The sequence below is a fragment of the Macaca nemestrina genome, chromosome 15, assembly GCF_043159975.1.
Source record: "Macaca nemestrina isolate mMacNem1 chromosome 15, mMacNem.hap1, whole genome shotgun sequence".
Lineage (NCBI taxonomy): Eukaryota > Metazoa > Chordata > Mammalia > Primates > Cercopithecidae > Macaca > Macaca nemestrina.
Window position 1 is genome coordinate 109,178,612 of NC_092139.1, and position 18,142 is coordinate 109,196,753.

The window sequence follows — 18,142 nt, forward strand, 5'->3', positions numbered from 1 at the left end:
CTTCAGTTTCCTTATCCGTAGAATGGGCACAATGCCTTCTGCCTTACAGGGTAGTCATGGGATTGTGTGGATAAAGTACTTGGGGCAAATCTGGTGCAGGATAGAGGCACTTGGTAAATATTCGTTTCTGTCTCCAGCCCCTGCAGATGGCCCATGTCGTCCATCACCCCAGCCTTTATCCTCAGCTCATATGTTTAAAAAAGACCAGTTGTGGCCAGGTGCAGTGGCTCATGCCTGTAGTCCCAGCACCTTGGGAGACCGAGATGGGTGGATCACGAGGTCAGGAGTTTGAGACCAGTCTGGCCAATGTAGTGAAACCCCGTCTCTACTAAAAATACAAAAATGAGCCAGGTGGCCGGGTGCGGTGGCTCACGCCTGTAATCCCAACACTTTGGGAGGCCGAGGCGGGCGGATCACGAGGTCAGGAGATCGAGACCATCCTGGCTAACACGGTGAAACCCCGTCTCTACTAAAAATACAAAAAACTAGCCGGGCGTGGTGGCGGTGCCTGTAGTCCCAGCTACTCGGGAGGCTGAGGCAGGAGAATGGCATGAACCCGGGAGGCGGAGCTTGCAGTGAGCTGAGATCGCGCCACTGTACTCCAGCCTGGGCGGCAGAGCGAGACTCCGTCTCAAAAAAAAAAAAAAAAAAAAAAAAAAGCCAGGCAAGGTGGCACGGGCTTGTAGTACCAGCTACTTGGGAGGCTGAGGCAGAAGAATCACTTGAACTCGGGAAGCAGAGGATGCAGTGAGCCGAGATCACCCTGGGGCACTCCAGCCTGGGCAACAGAGCGAGACTGTCTCAAAAAAAAAAAAAACCAGTTGTGAGAATTGCTTGTTCCTCCCATCATCTCCCCAGATAACAGATAGGTGGTAGTTGTTGAAGGAAACCTTTTTTTTTTTTTTTTTTTTTTTTTTTTTTTTTTACCCCCAAGACAGAGTCTCACTCTGTTACTCAGTCTGGATGCAGTGGCCCGATCTTACTGCAACCTCCACTTACTGGGTTCAAGCGATTCTCCTGCCCCAGTCTCCCACTTAGCTGGGATCACAGGCATGCACCACCACGCCCAGCTAATTTTTGCGTTTTTATTTTAGTGGAGACGGAGTCTCAACCTGTTGACAAGGCTGGTCTCTAACTCCTGACCTCAAGTGGTCCACCCGTCCCAGCCTCCCAAAATATTGAGATTACAGGCGTGAGCCACCGCGCCTGGCCAAGAAAACCCTTTCAATACTGTTTTAAAAGAGTTAGGGGAAGAGGTAGAAATGAATCTTTTGGTTTAGTTTTTTAATTATCTAAGGACAACATTGGGGAAGTGAGCTTTAGAGTTATATTTGCAGTATTTATTTTTATCATGAAATATTCAAGTCTAGGCCCTTGGTGAATTGAGGCCTGGCGAGTATTTCTGCTTTCCCCCTGGAGAGATTGAGATGGTTTCTGATTGGGAGCTTTAATTCTGTGGGCATTTGTGGGACTTACCAAAGAGGTATCTGGAGTTCCTTTAAAACCCCCACCCTGTCCCTGCCACACTTCTGTTTGTTTGTTTGTTTGTTTGTTTGTTTTGAGAAGGAGTCTCACTCTGTAGCCCAAGTGGGAGTGCAGTGGCACGATCTCTGCTCACTGCAACCTTCGCCTCTGGGGCTGAAGCGATTCTCCTGCCTCAACCTCCCAAGTAGCTGGGACCAGAGGCATGCACCACCACACCCGGTTAATTTTTTTGTATGCCACACTTCTTTAGTTCCTTGTAGCCGGGCTCCTTCACCTTCTGCAGGGTATCTGTGGTTGTGGTATTTATAAGCACTCACCGTGTCATGAGTGTGTTCACAGAGCTGATCTAAGACAAGGGCCCTGTCTGTGAAGAGCTTTTAGGGTGGTGAGGGAGAAGTCATCTAAATAACTATAATACATGGCGCTGAAGCAAGGAGTAGGTGGGGGGATTTGCTGGATGGGGCTAAATACAGCCTCAGCCACCCATCCTGGAAGATGGATGTAGTGGTGGTGTGTTTGGTCCGCCCACTGACAACGGCAGATGCCCATCCAGGCCTGGAGGAGCAGAGAAATGCATTACCCACCATCTGCTGAGTAATCAGGCCCTCTGCGCCAGTCACAGAACTAGGTCTTGTTTTACAAATATTGCTTCATTTGTCCTTCACAACAACACTAAGAAGTACATATGAGTAGCCTGTTTCACAATGATGAAACTGAGTCCCAGAGAGGTTAAATAGCTCATCTGAGGTCACAGCTAGCACATGAATGCAGATTTGACTGCAGAACCCAGGCTTTTTATCAGTCAGCCAAACCGATTTCCCAGAGGGAGTAGAAACTGATCTCTGTCGAGTGGGCTGGATATAGGGGACACAGTTCAGTCGGCTCTGTGCCCGTTTGGGTGTATGTCTTTGGGACTGTGATTGTCTCCTGCCCTAAATACCAGCGAGGCTGGCGGGGGAGAGGCTAGACGGGTGGGTTGCACAGAGGCAGCTTTATTCCTTGACTGAGCTTCGGCTCAGCCTCACGGGCTGCCTGTTGAGCTTGCAGAGGGTGCCCATCTCAAGTGTGTAGGTGCAGAGCTGCTGCCTGTGGGGCCAGAGCAGGGCTTGGGATTTGTATGCAGTTCACAGTGTACGACTGATGTGGGCAGCAAAAGAGAATTAGTCACATGAGCTAATCTGTCATCAGCCTATTCCTTAAAGGAACCCCCTGCTGCCTCTGGTACCCATTTAGAGGCTCTGACTTGGAGAGACACGGCGCCTTGCTCCCTTTCCAAGCCTCTGAAAAGGACTGCATCACTTTTGTCCCTGCCAGTTGCATAGCAACCAAGCTAGCTGACTGCCTGCTGGCAGGAGGGAATTGTTTAGCTTTGGTTTCTTAGGAGACGAGCCAGGCGTCGCCTACCAGGAGGGGGAGAAAATCGTTAGAAGCCCTGCAGTGGAGGTGTGGGAAGATGCTTCTTAGGAGGGTGTGGACTGATGGGCATTTCTGTGTTGCCCGCTTAGAGTCCACCTGAGACTTCTCTGCCAGGAAGGGCTAGGCAGTTAGTTGCTAAGAGATGTGAGCCTGAAGTCATCCTTCTGTGAAATGGGCTGCCTTATAATGTATGAGTTCCCCACTGCTGGAGACAACTTGGCTAGGTTGGGTGAGTGTGTTAGGCATTCAAATGCAGAAAGAGTGGATAGATGAGGCCTTTTCAGTTCCATTTCAGTTCCAAGATGTGCTGTCCTGGTGCTTGGGACTTGCCCTGGGGCTCTGATCTTTGGTGACTGGGAGGGAGAATAAGGGGGCATAGTGGAAAAACATCTGCCTATAATCCTCTCCCCAGTACGCAGGCAGGCCACGTTTTAGTAGCAGCCTCTCATTCTCCCCGGAGAACTGAGTAATAGCAGCTTGTGTTTATTGAATGGCTGCCAGAAACCCAGCTACCAAGCTCTATGCCTTTCGTATATTTTTTTGTTACAGGATGCAGTATATTCAGAAAACCTCTCTTCTCCCCGTCCCAGTCCCCAGGGGAATTTTGTGTTTATCATTCTAGACTTTTTTCCTCTGTATTTACAAGTCTTTCTAATCCTCACAAAAGCTCTGCCTTTTTTGTTGTTGTTGTTTTTCTTCCGAGATGGAGTCTTGCTCTGTCACCCAGGCTGCAGTACAGAGGCTCGATCTTGGCTCACAGCAGCCTCAGACTTCTGGGTTCAAGCAATTCTCCCGCCTCAGCCTCCTGAGTAGCTCAGACTATAGACACACACCACCATGCCTGGCTAATTTTTGTATTTTTTTTTTGTAGAGATGGGGTCTGACTTTGTTGCCTAAGCTGGTCTTGAACTCCTGGGCTCAGGAGTGGTGGTGATCCACCTGTCTCGGCTTCCTAAAGTGCTGGGATTACAGGCATGAGCCATTACCCTTGGCCAAAATCTCTGCTCTTTTACCCCCATGTTACAGAAGAGGAAATTAAGGCTCAGAGAGGTAAAGAATCTTATCTGAGGTCCCACAGCTAGGGAAGCTGAGATTCCAAGCCAGATCCCTCCAGCCCTAGAGTGGATGCTGTTTCTGTGACTCGGCACTTGTCTTGGAGTGTTTCCATGGTGGCACTCTGACAGGTGCTTGGTGACTTCCTGTCACTTGTTAAAGCAACTGTCTCAAGAGACCTGGCCTCTCCTGGACGCTGGCGTGTTTGGGTGGATCAGCCCCCTCAGCTCTGTAGCTTGCTCTGTGTGCTGGGGCTCACGGGTACATGGCTCCCCAACAAGCACTGCTGTGTGCACCATGCTTGACGAGGTGGGCAGAAGTCTGCCGGAGAATAAGTCAGTCCATTTGGATTGTAGTATTCTCTGAATACAAGTGGTCCCAAGGGAAGACCTCCATCCTTTGGGAAGAGGGCAGCATGTCTGACCTTGGCCGAGTGGGGTTGCAGGGAGTTCTGAGTGGATGTACATGTGATGTGCCGTGGGGTGGGCCCTTTTCCCATCTGCCACGGCTCTGAACCGGTGCTGTTGCTCACCATGGCCTCTGCCAGAGGCACTTAACTTGAGTATGAAGGCACAATCCAGAAAGCTGGTGTTCGTGCCACGGCTCTGCCTTCATCCATTTCATCAGTAAGTCTTTTTCGAACTTCTATGTGTTAGACATTATCCTAGGGTCTGAATATATTGTGACCAGAATAGACCATTTTTTGTCCCCATGGAGCTTATATTTTAGTGGACTTTACTTTCCCATCTGGTCCAAGTCTCTGTCTTCTCATCTGAACAAGGGACAGAATGACCTGTAGTAGTCCCACTTGGCACAATTGTTAGGGTAAGAGAGCTGTTGTCATCTCGCCCGCAGCGTCCTTTCTTCCTTTGTCTTGCCTAGCTGTGTGGTGCCTGGCTCCCATGTGGGGTCTCCTGTGGGGATGCCCCTTCCCTCAGCATTTGCCCACTGTCCTGTGTTGGTAGCTGCAGGATCAGCAGAGCCTCCCTTACTCCCTGGAAGCCCTGGAGATTTGTGGCTTCTCCAGCTAGACTCCAACAGAGGCACTCAGGGTCAGCGGTTGGTACCGACAACCCACGTGGAGGACTCAGCCCATCTGGCCGCTGGGCCTGAAGCAGAGGTTGGGGGAAAATCTTGACCTCTGCAAGTTGCCAGCTTTTTGACCTTAGGCAGGACCCTTCCCATCTCTGAGCCTCTGCAAGTTCAGGCAGGGAGGCTGAGCTATGCACAGCAAGGTTCACAAGAGTCACTGGCACAGAGATGTGCGGGAGGTGATATTTACTCCAAAACAGATCTGTGGGCGTCTGGCTACTGGTCACCCTGATGGGAGACTCCCACTTAGGTGTAAAATTAGGAAGTTGTTTTGTGGCTGAGGAAGTGCTATAGGGATGCTTGGGATGGAGAAGACACAATTGTGGTTTTCAGTGATTTGAAGGGTTGATTGTGGAAGACTGACTAGCCTCATTTAATCTGGTTCCAAAGGGTAGGACTAGGAAGTTAGGCCTGTCATGTGCCAGGCACTGATCTAGATTCTCTCCTTTCATCCTCACTGCAGCCTCTGAAGGCATTATCCCCATTTACAGATGGGAAAAAGTGATGTTTAGAGGGATTAAATAAGATAAAGGTTATACAGCTTGTAAGGGGCAGAGCTGGGATTTAAGCTCAGATCTCCAAAGCTGGAACGATGTAATGGGGGCACATTTTCATTTGATTTAAGAAGCATTGGTTTAAAATCTTAGAAGTGACCAGTAGAATAGGCTTTCTGGAAGAGAGTGAGCTTCCTGACCTAGTCATGTTGAACCAGGGGGCTTATGGGAGTTATGAGGGGAGATTTTCTGCTTCGGCCCCTCTGTTCCCCAGAAAGTGGGGGAAAGTGGAGGGCAAGGGCACAGTGAAAGTATTTCTTCTAGATGAGGGCCTGGGATTTACCAGGCCTGAGACGTAGGCTCCAAGTATGGGAAAAAATTTTCCCATTTCCCAGTTTTGGGAAAACTGTGTTGGATGGCCTTATGGGTGATCTCAGGAATATCTCTGTGGCCTGAGGTTGAACTGAGCATTGAGTATGTTTTACTTTTGGAATCAGGAAATAAAAACAGAACTCTGTAAAGTTATTTTTAAAAAATATGACTGGGTGCAGTGACTTATGCCTGTAGTCCCAGCACTTTGGGAGGCCAAGGCAGGCGGATCACTTGAGGTCAAGAGTTTGAGACCAGCTTGGCCAACATGGCAAAGCCCTGTCTCTACTAAAAATACAAAAAATAGCTGGGCGTGGTGGTGCATGCCTGTAATCCCAGCTACTCGGGAGGCTGAGGCAGGAGAATCACTTGAACTCAGGAGGCAGAGGTTGCAGTGAGCCAACATTGTGCCACTGTACTCCAGCATGGGCAACAGAGTGAGACTCCGTCTCAAAAAAAAAATTTTTTTTAAATATGCCCAGCTGGGCATGGTGGCTCATGCCTGTAATCCCAGCACTTTGGGAGGCCGAGGCGGGTGGATCACGAGGTCAAGAGTTCAAGACCAGCCTGACCAATATAGTGAAACCCCATCTCTACTAAAATACAAAAATTAGCTGAGCGTTGTGGCACGCGCCTGTAATCCCAGCTACTTAGGAGGCTGGGGCAGGAGAATCGCTTGAACCTGGGAGGCGGAGGTTGCAGTGAGCGGAGGTTGCACCACTGCATTCCAGCCTGGGCAACAAGTTGAGACTCCGTCTCAGAAAAAAAAAAAAAAAAAAAGCGCAAGGCATCATCATTATCCTTCCTTAAATAATACTGTGCTGGGTGTGGTGGTTTACGCCTCTAATCCCAGCACTTTAGGAGGCTGAGGTGGAAGGATGGCAGATACTTGAGGATGTGTCCTCTCAAAACAAGAGTAATCTAAGAAAAAGCCATTGAATCCAGGAAACAAGAATCCAACTCAAGAGAAGGACAGGATATTCTAAGGATACTAATGGATGTGAGTTCCAGAGAGGTATGAGACCTTATGGGGAAAGAGACAGAGGCTCCAGGAGATCACAGGGCTGGTGGATCTCCTGACGCATTCATCATATTGAGTGTCGTAGCTGATGGAGAGTTCGAGGATGAATTTGTGATAAGTACACCAAGTGTTGAAGTTTGTTGTCTTTGGGGCAGATAAATGGGGGGTTGGGACTTGAGTCCTGGTTTCCTTTATAATGATAGTTTTTAAATTTTAATAATGCATAAAGATGTTACTCTGATTAAAAAAAAAATTAAAAACAAAAATATCAAATATCACTAATAAGGATTAGTATTATCATGGTTGTATTTCCTCAGAAATGTCAGCCCTGACACCTGTTCATTGTGAGTACAACGGATTCCATGGTGCCAGGGATTGTGGGGAGGGAGAGATGCAGCATAGACTAGTGTTTGGTGCCTTGCTTGGAGTCGCTGAGTATTAGGGACCCACAAGATACCAGGCCAGAGAGGCTGGTGGAAGGGTGATGATGGTAGATGTCCGTGGATGGGCTTCAGGGAGTCTGTAAAATTGTGTGTCTTATCACTTTTCTATATTTTCTCCATGAAATATATCTTGCTTTTTATAACAGAGGAAAAATTCTGGTAATTTTTTTTTTTTTTTGAGACAGAGTCTCGCTCAGTTGCCAGGCTGGAGTGCAATGGCGCAATCTCGGCTCACTGCAACCTCCGCGTCCCGGGTTCAAGAGATTCTCCTGCCTCAGCCTCCCGAGTAGCTGGGATTACAGGCACCCACCGCCACACCCAGCTAATTTTGGTTTTTAGTAGAGACAGGGTTTTGCCATGTCGGCCAGGCTGGTCTCGAACTCTTGACCTCGTGATCTGCCCGCCTTGTCCTCCCAAAGTGCTGGGATTACAGGCGTGAGCCACCGCGCCCGGCTGGTAATTTTTTTTTTTTTAAATAGCGACTAGGTCTCACTCTGTTGCCCAGGCTGATCTTGAACTCCTGAGCTCAAGCGATCCTCCTGCCTCAGCAGGAGTGCAGTGGCGTGGTCTCAGCTCACTGCAGTCTCCGTCTCCCAGGTTCCAGCGATTCTCCTGCCTCAGCCTCCCAAGTAGCTGGGATTACATGCTCCCACCACTACATCTGGCTAATTTTTGTGTTTTTAATAGACACAGGGTTCCACCATGTTGGCCAGGCTGGTCTCGAACTCCTGTCCTCAGGTGATTCACCCACCTTGGCCTCCCAGAGTGCTGAGATTACAGGCATGAGCCACCATGCTTGGCTGGTTTTCTTTTCTTTCAGTTGCAAGTGCTTTCTTGCATATGCTATTCTCTCTGTGCCAGATTCCCTGGACTCGTTCCCCTAAAGCCCATTTGTTTAGCCTCAGATCAAACATCACTTTATTGGAGAAACCCTTCCCCAATTCTAGATTAGGCTGTCCAGCTTTATGCTGTTATAGCAGCTTAACTTTTCTGTCATAGCACTTCTCTTAGAGTCACTTACACAGTCCCATAAGTGTTTACTTGACATGTTTTCTCATCTAAAATTCAGGCACCACAACACATAGTCTGGGACTGGAGAAATACTTAATGAATGAGGAAGACGTTAGTTTAAATTGGGGAGGTAGTATGGGAGGGAAAGCATTGACTTGAGAATTGGAGGGCTTGAATTCTGCCCCTAACTACTGTTAACTAGGTATGTGACCTTGGCATTCATATCCTCATCTGTCAAACGAAAAAATTCCTGGTGATCTGGGGTCATCTTGGGTTGTGATAATCTATACTTCTAGATGAATCATCAAATTAACAGAGCTCTAGAGGGCTGCTTATCTAGGATGAGAATCTACCTGCCTCTTTGGCCTCTCCACTTGGGTATCAGATAGTCCAGTGTCCAGAACCAAACTCCTGGTGTCACCCTGCATGTCGGCTTTTCCGGTTGCCTTCCCCATTTCGTTTATAGCAACCCATTCTTCCAGTTACTTAGGTCCAAAACCTAAGTGATATTCTTGACTCCTTCTCTCACACCCCTTGGCCAACTTTTCAGCAAATCCTACTGTTATCACCTTCAAAATATAGACATCTCTAGCCAGTTTTTTTGAACTTGAACTCAAACATGATCTGGTTTGAGTTCATGATCTGATAAAATCTTGGCTTCTTTTGTGCTTGATTGCTCATATTTCTGTGGCCTCACTGAATCTTGCACCTAATGTGCACAATAGCAACTATAACTATAATACTACAGTCTTTCTTATTCTACCAGATGGTAATCCTGATGGTAGGGACCCCATGGTGGTGTTCCCAGTGTCCAGTGTGGTACAACTAAGCATCCCTCAGGTGCAGTATAGCAGATGGGACATGGGTGTGCGAAGATAGCCCTGGCCTTACCCCACCCTAGCAGGGTGACATGCTGAACCTGCCGGTTGCCTCCTGGTAGCAGGTTAGTCTGCTTACTGCTCTGCGGTGTCCAAATGTATTATTTTGTTCATGTGCCTTAACTTGGAAAAGCTTGGAAGCCTCATGGTAACAGCATTTGGCACCTAGGAAGGTATTCATTGTTAAATGAATTCTTTGTTAAGTGAGGTAGACTAGAGGGATCATTCTCCCTGATTTTTTTTTTTTTTTTTTGAGATGGAGTTTTACTTTTGTTGCCCAGGCTGGAGTGCAATGACGTGATCTCGGCTCACCGCAACCTCCACCTCTCAGGTTCAAGCGATTCTCCTGCCTCAGCCTTCCCAAGTAGCTGGGATTATAGACATGTGCCACCAAGCCCGGCTAATTTTGTATTTTTGGTAGAGATGGGGTTTCTCCGTGTGTGTCAGGCTGGTCTCGAACTCCCGACCTCAGGTGATCCGCCCACCTTGGCCTCCCAAACTGCTGGGATTACAGGCAGGAACCGCTGTGCCCGACCATTCTCCCTGTTTTATAGAAGAAAGAGTAAGCTGTGTGACCAGCCCGGGGCCTGATCATAATGGAGTGCGGTTCTGAGTCTCATGTGCATTCTGGGGCAAAACACTGGGTTGCATTTCACATGTGCACATGTGTAGCTCGTTGCTTCCTTCCCTGCTTGTACATGAAGGTGAAGGCTGTGGCTAAGCCAGAAGGGCCTGGATTCTGGGGGTTTCTTCCTTGATTCAGATAAATCCATTCTGACATTACTGTGCTTTCCCCCAGGCCTTTGGGGATTAAGGGGGTTTATTGGTGAGCCTGCTTGCTGGGGAGGAATATTTATAGACTGTGGGCTGGAAGGAACTTTGGAGAATATCAGGTCCAGTGATGACCAGATGTGGCTATCTCAGAGTAACCGGGTAATCTTTTACTGATGCTTAGGCCCTACTGCAGGTGATCTGATTCAGAGCTCTGGGAGTGATAGGACCTAGAAGCTGAGTTTTTACAAAACCTCCCAAGTGATTTTGATATAGCTGGAATAATCCAGTTCCCCCTCCTCCCCCTTTTTTTGAGATAAGATCTTGCTCTGTGGTCCAGGCTGGAGTGCAGTGGTACACATGATCACAGCCCACTGCATCCTTGACCTTCTGGGCTAAAGCTGTCCTCCCACCTCAGCATCTCAAGGAACTGGGACTACAGGTGTGTGCCACCATGCTTGGCTAATTTTGTTTATTCTTTGTGGAGACAGGGTCTTACTATATTGTCCAGGCTGGTCTCAAACTCCTGGGGTCAAACCATCCTTCCGCCTCAGCCTCCCAAAGTGCTGGGATTACAGGTTTTGCGAGCCCTGCACTAGCCAAATAGTAATGCTCTTAATAGTAATACCCAGACCACATTCTTAATTTCTTCCAAAATGTCTTTGATAGCTATCTTTTTCCAAATCAAGATCTGATAAAAAAACATACATTGCATTGGTTTTTCCATTTATGTCTCTCTTAATCTACAGCAGCACCGCCATTCCCTGCCCCAGCCCTTTCTTCCCCAGGACATTGACTCTTTGAAGAGACCAGGCCAGTTTTCCTGTAGAATGTCCACTTTCTGGGTTTCATTGTTCTTTTGTCTCCTTGCATTTCCCTTACTCTGGAGGTAAGTTTCCAAAGCTTTCTTACATGCAGGTTAAACATTCTGGACAAGAATTCTTCGTAGGTGAGGCCGGGTCACCAGGAGGCCCTGGTGTCGGGTGGTCCTGCTGTTGGTGGTGCCGCGTTTGATCTCTGGGTTAAAATGGTGGTAATCAGATTCTGCTATTGTAAAGGTACATTTTTTTTTCCTTTTCCTTCAAAATGATAACTTCCTGTAAGTAAACTTGCTGAAACAAAGGGTTTGCACATTTCCAAAAACCAAAACGCTTTTGATTATTGTCAAATTGCCACTGAACAATTATGCTACTCTGCACTTTAAGGAGTATGCTTTTCTTCACCTATTTGCCTGGTTTATTTTTTCTTTTTCTGATTACAGAAGAAATGCGTATATCATGCAACATTTAAAAGTTACAGGCCGGGCAGGTGCCTCACGCCTGTAATCTTAGCACTTTGGGAGGCTGAGGCGGATGGATCACCTGAGGTGAGGAGTTCAAGACCAGCCTGGCCAACATGGTGAAACTCTGTCTTTGCAAAAAATACAAACATTAGCTGGGTGTGGTAGCACATGCCTGTCGTCTCAGCTACTCAGAAGGCTAAGGCAGGAGAATCGCTTAAACCCGGGAGGCAGAGGTTGCAGTGAGCTGAGATTGCGCCACTGTACTCCGGCCTGGGCGACAGAGCAAGACTCCGTCTCAAAGAAAAAAAAAGAAAGAAAAAAACTTGTGGTCAAATCTAACATAAAATTTGACATTTTAACCACTTTCAGTGTTCAATTCATTAGTATTAATTACATTCATAATGTTGTGCAACCACCACGATTATCTTCTTTGTAAACAGCTGTAGAGTGGCATTCCATGGTGCCTGAACCAGAACGTATTCAATCAGTGCCCTGTGTATGGACAATTGGGTTGTTCTCTTAAAAATAGTGCTGTAGACAGTGTCTTTGCCTGTCTCTCTGCTCTTTTATGTATTTTAATTAGATCGTTTCCTGGAAGAGGGAAAGCTAGTCAAAGAGGGCAAACATTTTACATTGTAATATGTATTACCTAATTGTCTTTCAAAATGTTGAACCTCTTTACAGTCTAACTAAAAGCATCTCAGACTGATAAAGCATTGATTTGCCTTGGTAACTGTTTTCTCTCACAAGACTAACTCAGCCTGCTCTGTATTTAACCCTGCTTGGTAAGGAAGAGCTGGTTGGGAAGGTAGAAGCAACATCCCTTTTTTTTAACTAATTGGTATTTATGTAACACCTCCTGTGTATCAGTCTTGCTGTTCAGGCCGGGGGAATTTAGTTCTGAGTAAACAGACACAATCTCTCCCTAGTGGAGCTTACAGACTGAAATATTTGGAGACAGACATCATCTCATGAATGAACTCAAGAAGTAAAGGGCATATATAATAGGAGGCTCTGGTAGAGCCGGGGATTCGGGGAAGGATTCCCTGAGAAAGTTAAATGTATTTGGAGTTTGAAGGATCAATTGGATGTTCCCTAGGCAAAGGGCAGATTGGGAATGGAGGTGGACAGCAAACATTCCAAGCAGAAGAAAAACTACATCTGTAAAGGCCTGTGGCAGGTCCCTTTAGAATGTGTTCTGGCCAAGGAAGTTCATCATGTTCAGTGCCCTTGAGGAAGGCCGGTTCTGAATTTCCCAGAACCAGATAGATGAGATCCCACTGCCAAGGCCCCATGAGCGGAAGGGGTTTGAGAGGGATGGAAGGCTTTCCAAGGCAAATTCTAACAAATTACAAATAATCTGGAGAGGAGGAAGAGAGGCACCTAAATAAATAAGTTTAGAGTTTTAGAATGACTTGTCCAAAGTTGGAAGGGGTAGGTAACCAAGGAGGAACAGTACAGAGCAGCTGGAATACATCAGAAGGGGGTCAGGAATGCCAAAGGACCTGATGAGCTAAGGCTTCTGGAAAATGCTAATCAGCCACAAGGACCTTTAAAGCTGTCTGCAGTAAGAAAAATAGGAAGAGTCACGCTGCTTCTGGCAATATCCAGAGGAGGAACACAATGTCGCCACTTCTAGTTTTACATTCATCTCCTTTATGAAAGAAACGATACAGTATAACACATGTGGAATGCTTTTATTATGAATAGGCCATGTGCCAAGCACTTTATATAAATGATTTCATTTTATATCAATGCTATGAAGTTTATCTTCATTTTCTTTATGACAAAATTAAGACATGGGGAGCTTAAATAACTTCCCCAGGGTCACAGCAGTTAAGTGGTGGAGCTATCACACCGCGCTGGGAAAGGATGGGCCATATGAGGTGAGAGGGACTGGCCCAGATTCTAGAGGCAGCGGAATCTAGAAGTGATGCATCACAGAGAGAGAGACCTGAGCTGGCATCCTGGAGTCACTGCATACCAGCTAGTGAATTCTGACTTACCTCTCTGATCTCCAGTTTCCACATCTGTAAGATGGGAATAACACTTATCTGCACTATTATACTGGAATTCAGAATAGGCACAGAAAGTGCTTGGCATGAAACAGATGCTTAATTAGTAATTGTTTTTATTTTTATTCTAAGAGTAGGGTAAAGACCCAAAGCTAGTTTTGTTTTGTTTTGTTTTGTTTTTTAACATATGAGATATGTGGTCCATGAATGAATGATACGTGGTGTCTTAGTCCATTTTGTGTTGCCATAACAGAATACTACATACTGAGTAATTTATAAAGAAAAGGAATTTAGACTGGGCACAGTGACTCATGCTTATAATCCCTGCACTTTGGGAGGCTGAGGCAGGCGGATCACCTGAGGTCAGGAGTTTGAGACCAGCCTGGGCAACATGATGAAACCCCGTCTCTACTAAAAATACAAAAAATTAGGCCAGTCACAGTTGCTTACACCTGTAATCCCAATGCTTTGAGAGGCTGAGGCGGGCAGATCACCTGAGGTTGGGAGTTAAATAGCAGCCTGACCAACGTGGTGAAACCCCATCTCTACTAAAAATACAAAATTAGCTGGGCGTGGTGGCACATGCCTGTAATCCCAGCTCTCGGGAGGCTGAGGCAGGAGACTTGCTTGAACCTGGGAAGCAGAGGTTACAGTGAGCAGAGATTATGCCATTACACTCTAGCCTGGGCAACAAGAGCAAAACTTCATCTCAAAAGAAAAAAGAAAATTAGCCAGGCATCATGGCAGGCAGCTGTAATCCCAGCTACTCAGGAGGCTGAGGTGGAAGAATATCTTGAACCTGGGAAGTGGAGGTTGCAGTGAGCCGAGATAGCGCCACTACTCCAACCTGGACAACAAGTATGAAACTCTGTCAAAAAAGAAGGAAGGGAGGGAGGGAGGAGAAAGAAAGAGAAAGAAAGAAAGAAAATGAATTTATTTCTTACAGTTCTGGAGGATGGGAAGTCGAAGATTGAGGGGCTGCATCTGGTGAGGGCCATCATGCTGTGTCACCACATGGTAGAAGGTATAAGGATAAGAGAGAGGGGAGGAAGGGGGCCAGACTTATCCCTTTATCAGGAACCGACTCACATGACAACTAACCCACTTCTGTAATAACAGCATTAATTCATTGTGAGGGTAGCGCCCTTCTGACCTTATCACCTCTTAAAGGCCCCATCTCTCAGCACTGACATTGGGCATTGAGTTGCCAACACATAAACTTTGGGGGACACATTCAAACCATAACACATGGTGGCCTTGCCCTTGAAGTCAGTCTACAGGGTAAGCATATTTCTTGCCCATGTATAGAGAATGAAATAAAAAAAAAAAAATACAGGGTGAGCATGTTGACGTGGCCCCCCTTTTAACAGTTTCCATGTGACATTTCATGCACCGCAGCCTTTCACTGCTCTGAAGCCAGGAGTCAAGCTGAGATTTCCCCTGAGGCCTGGAGAAGATAGGTGAACTGGCAAAGACTGAAAGTCTAGCTGTCTTTTACTTTTTTGTTGCGATGAGCAGATATACTAGTGAGAATGAGTGTTTCATCCTTATTAATTTATAAACCTAAGCTGTTCAATCTGGCAAGTTAAAATTCAGTGACATAAAAAATTCCATTCCATGGCTGGGTGCGGCGACTCATCCCTGTAATCCTAGCACTTTGGGAGGCCGAGGTGGGAGGATCACTTGAGTCTAGGAGTTTGAGGCCATCCTGGGCAACATGTTCTAAAAAAAATAAATAAGGCCAGGTACGGTGGCTCACGCCTGTAATCCCAGCACTTTGGGAGGCTGAGGAAGGCGGATCATATGAGGTCAGGAGTTCAAGACCAGTCTGACCAACATGGCAAAACCTTGTCTCTACTAAAAATACAAAAATTAGCTACTCAGGAGGTGGAGACAGGAGAATTGCTTGAACCCTGGAGACACAGGTTGCAGTGAGCTGAGATCATGCCAGACAGCACAGATCTAGAACTTGTTCATCAGGGCAGGAAGTCTTCTTGGACAGCACTGGATGTTGAGAACAGACACTTTAACATAGTTGGAAAGCAGAACGGCAGGGTGATTAAGGGTGAAATGTGTAGCTGATTTCATTTGTATTTAACACTGTGAAGTGTATCTCCATTAAGCACCGAGGTTTAAGGAGTTAAATGACTTGCCTGGGGTAGCAGCAGGCACATGGGTCAGTCAGGCTGCATTTGGATCCCGCTTCCTACAGTGTGGTCTTGTCATTCATCCTCCATGCCTCTGTTTCCCGACTGGGAAAATAGGATAATCATGGGAGCCACTTCACTGGGTGGCTGTGAAGATTAGACCATGTAATATATTCCAGGTGCGTCACACCATGCTTGTCTCATATTAGACACATCATAGTCTTTCTTTACCCATAAGTTGTATTTTGTATCTTTCTTTTTTTAGACAGAGTTTCACTCTTGTTGCCTAGGCTGGAGTGTAATGGCGCAATCTCGGCTCACCGCAACCTCCACCTCCCGGGTTCAAGCGATTCTCCTGCCTCAGCCTCCTGAGTAGCTGGGATTACGGTCATACACCACCACGTCCAGCTAATATATTTTTAGTAGACATGGGGTTTCACCACGTTGGTCAGGCTGGTCTCGAGCTCCTGACCTCAAGTGATCCGCCTGTCTCGGCCTCCCAAAGTGCTGGGATTACAGGCATGAGCCACCGTGCCAGGCTATATTCTGTATCAACATATGATTTTGTCCTTTTTGTTTTTTGAAATGGAGTCTCACTCTGTCTCCCAGGCTGGAGTGCAATGACGGGATCTCGGCTCACTGCAACCTCTGCCTCCTGGATTCAAGCGATTTTCCTGCCTCAGCCTCCTGAGTAGCTGGAATTACAGGTGCCTGCCACCACACCCTGCTAATTTTTGTATTTTTAATAGAGATGGGGTTTTACAGTGTTGGCCAGGCTGGTCTCAAACTCCTGACCTCAGGTGATCCACCCACCTCAACCTCTTAAAGTGCTGGAATTACAGGCGTGAGTCACCGTGCCCAGCTTGTTTTGTTTTGTTTTGAGACAAGGTCTTGCTCTGTTGCCCAGGCTGGAGTGCAGTGGCGAGATCATAGCTCACTGTAGTCTGGAACTCATGGGCTCAAGTGATCTGCCTCTTGAGCAGCTGGGACTATAGGTATATGCCACCACGCTCAGCTAATCTATGTTTTATTTTATTTTGTAGAGACAAGGTCTTGCTGTCTTGCCCAGGCTGGTCTTGAACTCCTGGGCTCAATTGATCCTCCTGCCTCAGCCTCCCAAAGTGTTGGGATTACAGGTGTGAGCCACTGTGCCTGGCCTATTTTGTCCTTGACAGCTCTTACTATGTTGGCAAGGTTGGTCTTGAATTCCTGGTCTCAAGCAACCTTCCTGTGTCCTAAAGTGCTAGGATTACAGGCATCAGCCACTGCTCCTGGCCCAGCATTATTTCTGAAGCCTATTTGTAGGTATTGAGATGTAGTCTGTAGTTAGCTTAACTGTGCCCTGGCTGTGGGAATTGGAGCTTTGCCTTGTCCCGGTACCATAGATAAGATTACAATGCATTGTCTTGCCTGCTGCACCAGGCAATAGGTATTGTTACAGTTGTTTTTATTTCTAAGGAAACTGAAACTTAGGGCAATTAATTTGTAAAAATAAAGAAACAGATTGGTAATTTCACATTGGAAAGATGTCTGAGATTTGTTAGTAAATGAAAAAGATGAGTTGCAGGCCAGGCGTCGTGGCTCACACCTGTAATCCCAGCACTCTGGGATGCCAAGGTGGGTGGATCATTTGAGGTCAGGAGTTTGAGACCAGCCTGGGCAATGTGGTGAAACCCCATTTCCGCCAAAAAAGTACAAAAATTAACCGGGCATGGTAGTGCATGCCTGTAGTGCCCACTACTTGGGAGGCTGAGGCAGGAGAATTGCTTGAACCTGGGAGGCAGAGGTTGCCGTGAGCTGAGATCATGCCACTACACTCCAGCCTGGGTGATGAGAGCGAAACCCCATCTCAAAAAAAAAAAGAAAAAGAAAAAGATGAGTTGCAGAACAACTTGTATGGTTTCTCATTTGTGTGAAGAACATGGTAGTGTGTACACTTAGGAATGCACAGGGTAATAATCATGGAAACGTACTCAGTACTCTATATAATGTCTCCAGATCCTCACAATAGCTCTGTGAAGAAACGATTGCTTGGAGAGGTTAAATTGTCCGGATCGGTAAGTTGTGGGGCCATCCTGAAACCCAGGGCTCTGCTCCTCCATCCCCCCCATGCACTGGGCTCCTCCCCATGTCACAGGGATAGTGTTTATCACTGCAGCAGAAATATACTACCTTCTTCCTATGCACGTGCACTGTGGAAGGTCCTTTGATGTCATGTCATTGGTGGGTTCTTTGCACCTACCCAGTGAGGCAGGCAGTGAGGAGCCATCAGTCAGGTTTGAGCTTTGGGGCAAATGGATGTGAAGTCTGGACTGGGGATGTTGCCCCTGCCACAGACAGGTTAGAATGAGTGATGGTCGGGGGTGCTGTTTCAGAATGTGGCCTATTCTCACTGCTGGGTGACTCAAACAGGGAATGGCTGCTCTGGGTACGTACTGGGTTCAGGTGCTGAGGTTGACAGCGTTTGGATTATATATCCGGGTGATGTAAAGAAGGGTGCCTGGGGCAGTGGTTTCAGCTTTGCCTCTTCCCCTACCCAGGGTATGACGAGGAACACCAACCACCTAGAAAGCAAGCAGCTCTTTCCTTCTTGCTGTCATTTCTTTCTCTCTTTCTCTTTCTTTCTTCCTTCCTTCCTTCCTTCCTTCCTTTTTTTTCTTTTCTT

At 46.9% G+C, this 18,142-nt stretch overlaps 1 protein-coding gene across 3 annotated transcripts in view; it reads left to right on the top strand.

Annotated features, from left to right (window-relative positions):
* The window catches only part of LOC105464375 (aconitase 2), a 59,872-nt gene that overhangs the window by 8,822 nt on the left and 32,908 nt on the right, over positions 1–18,142 (top strand). The window contains exon 1 of one of the 3 annotated variants that reach the window (XM_071080648.1): positions 3,077–3,130. The exons of the other annotated variants lie outside the window; for them this stretch is intronic. Coding sequence (XP_070936749.1) covers positions 3,092–3,130 — 39 coding nt within the window. The 5' untranslated portion in view covers positions 3,077–3,091. Of the gene's footprint in view, positions 1–3,076; positions 3,131–18,142 lie in introns of those variants that run through there. 3 annotated transcript variants of the gene reach the window in all.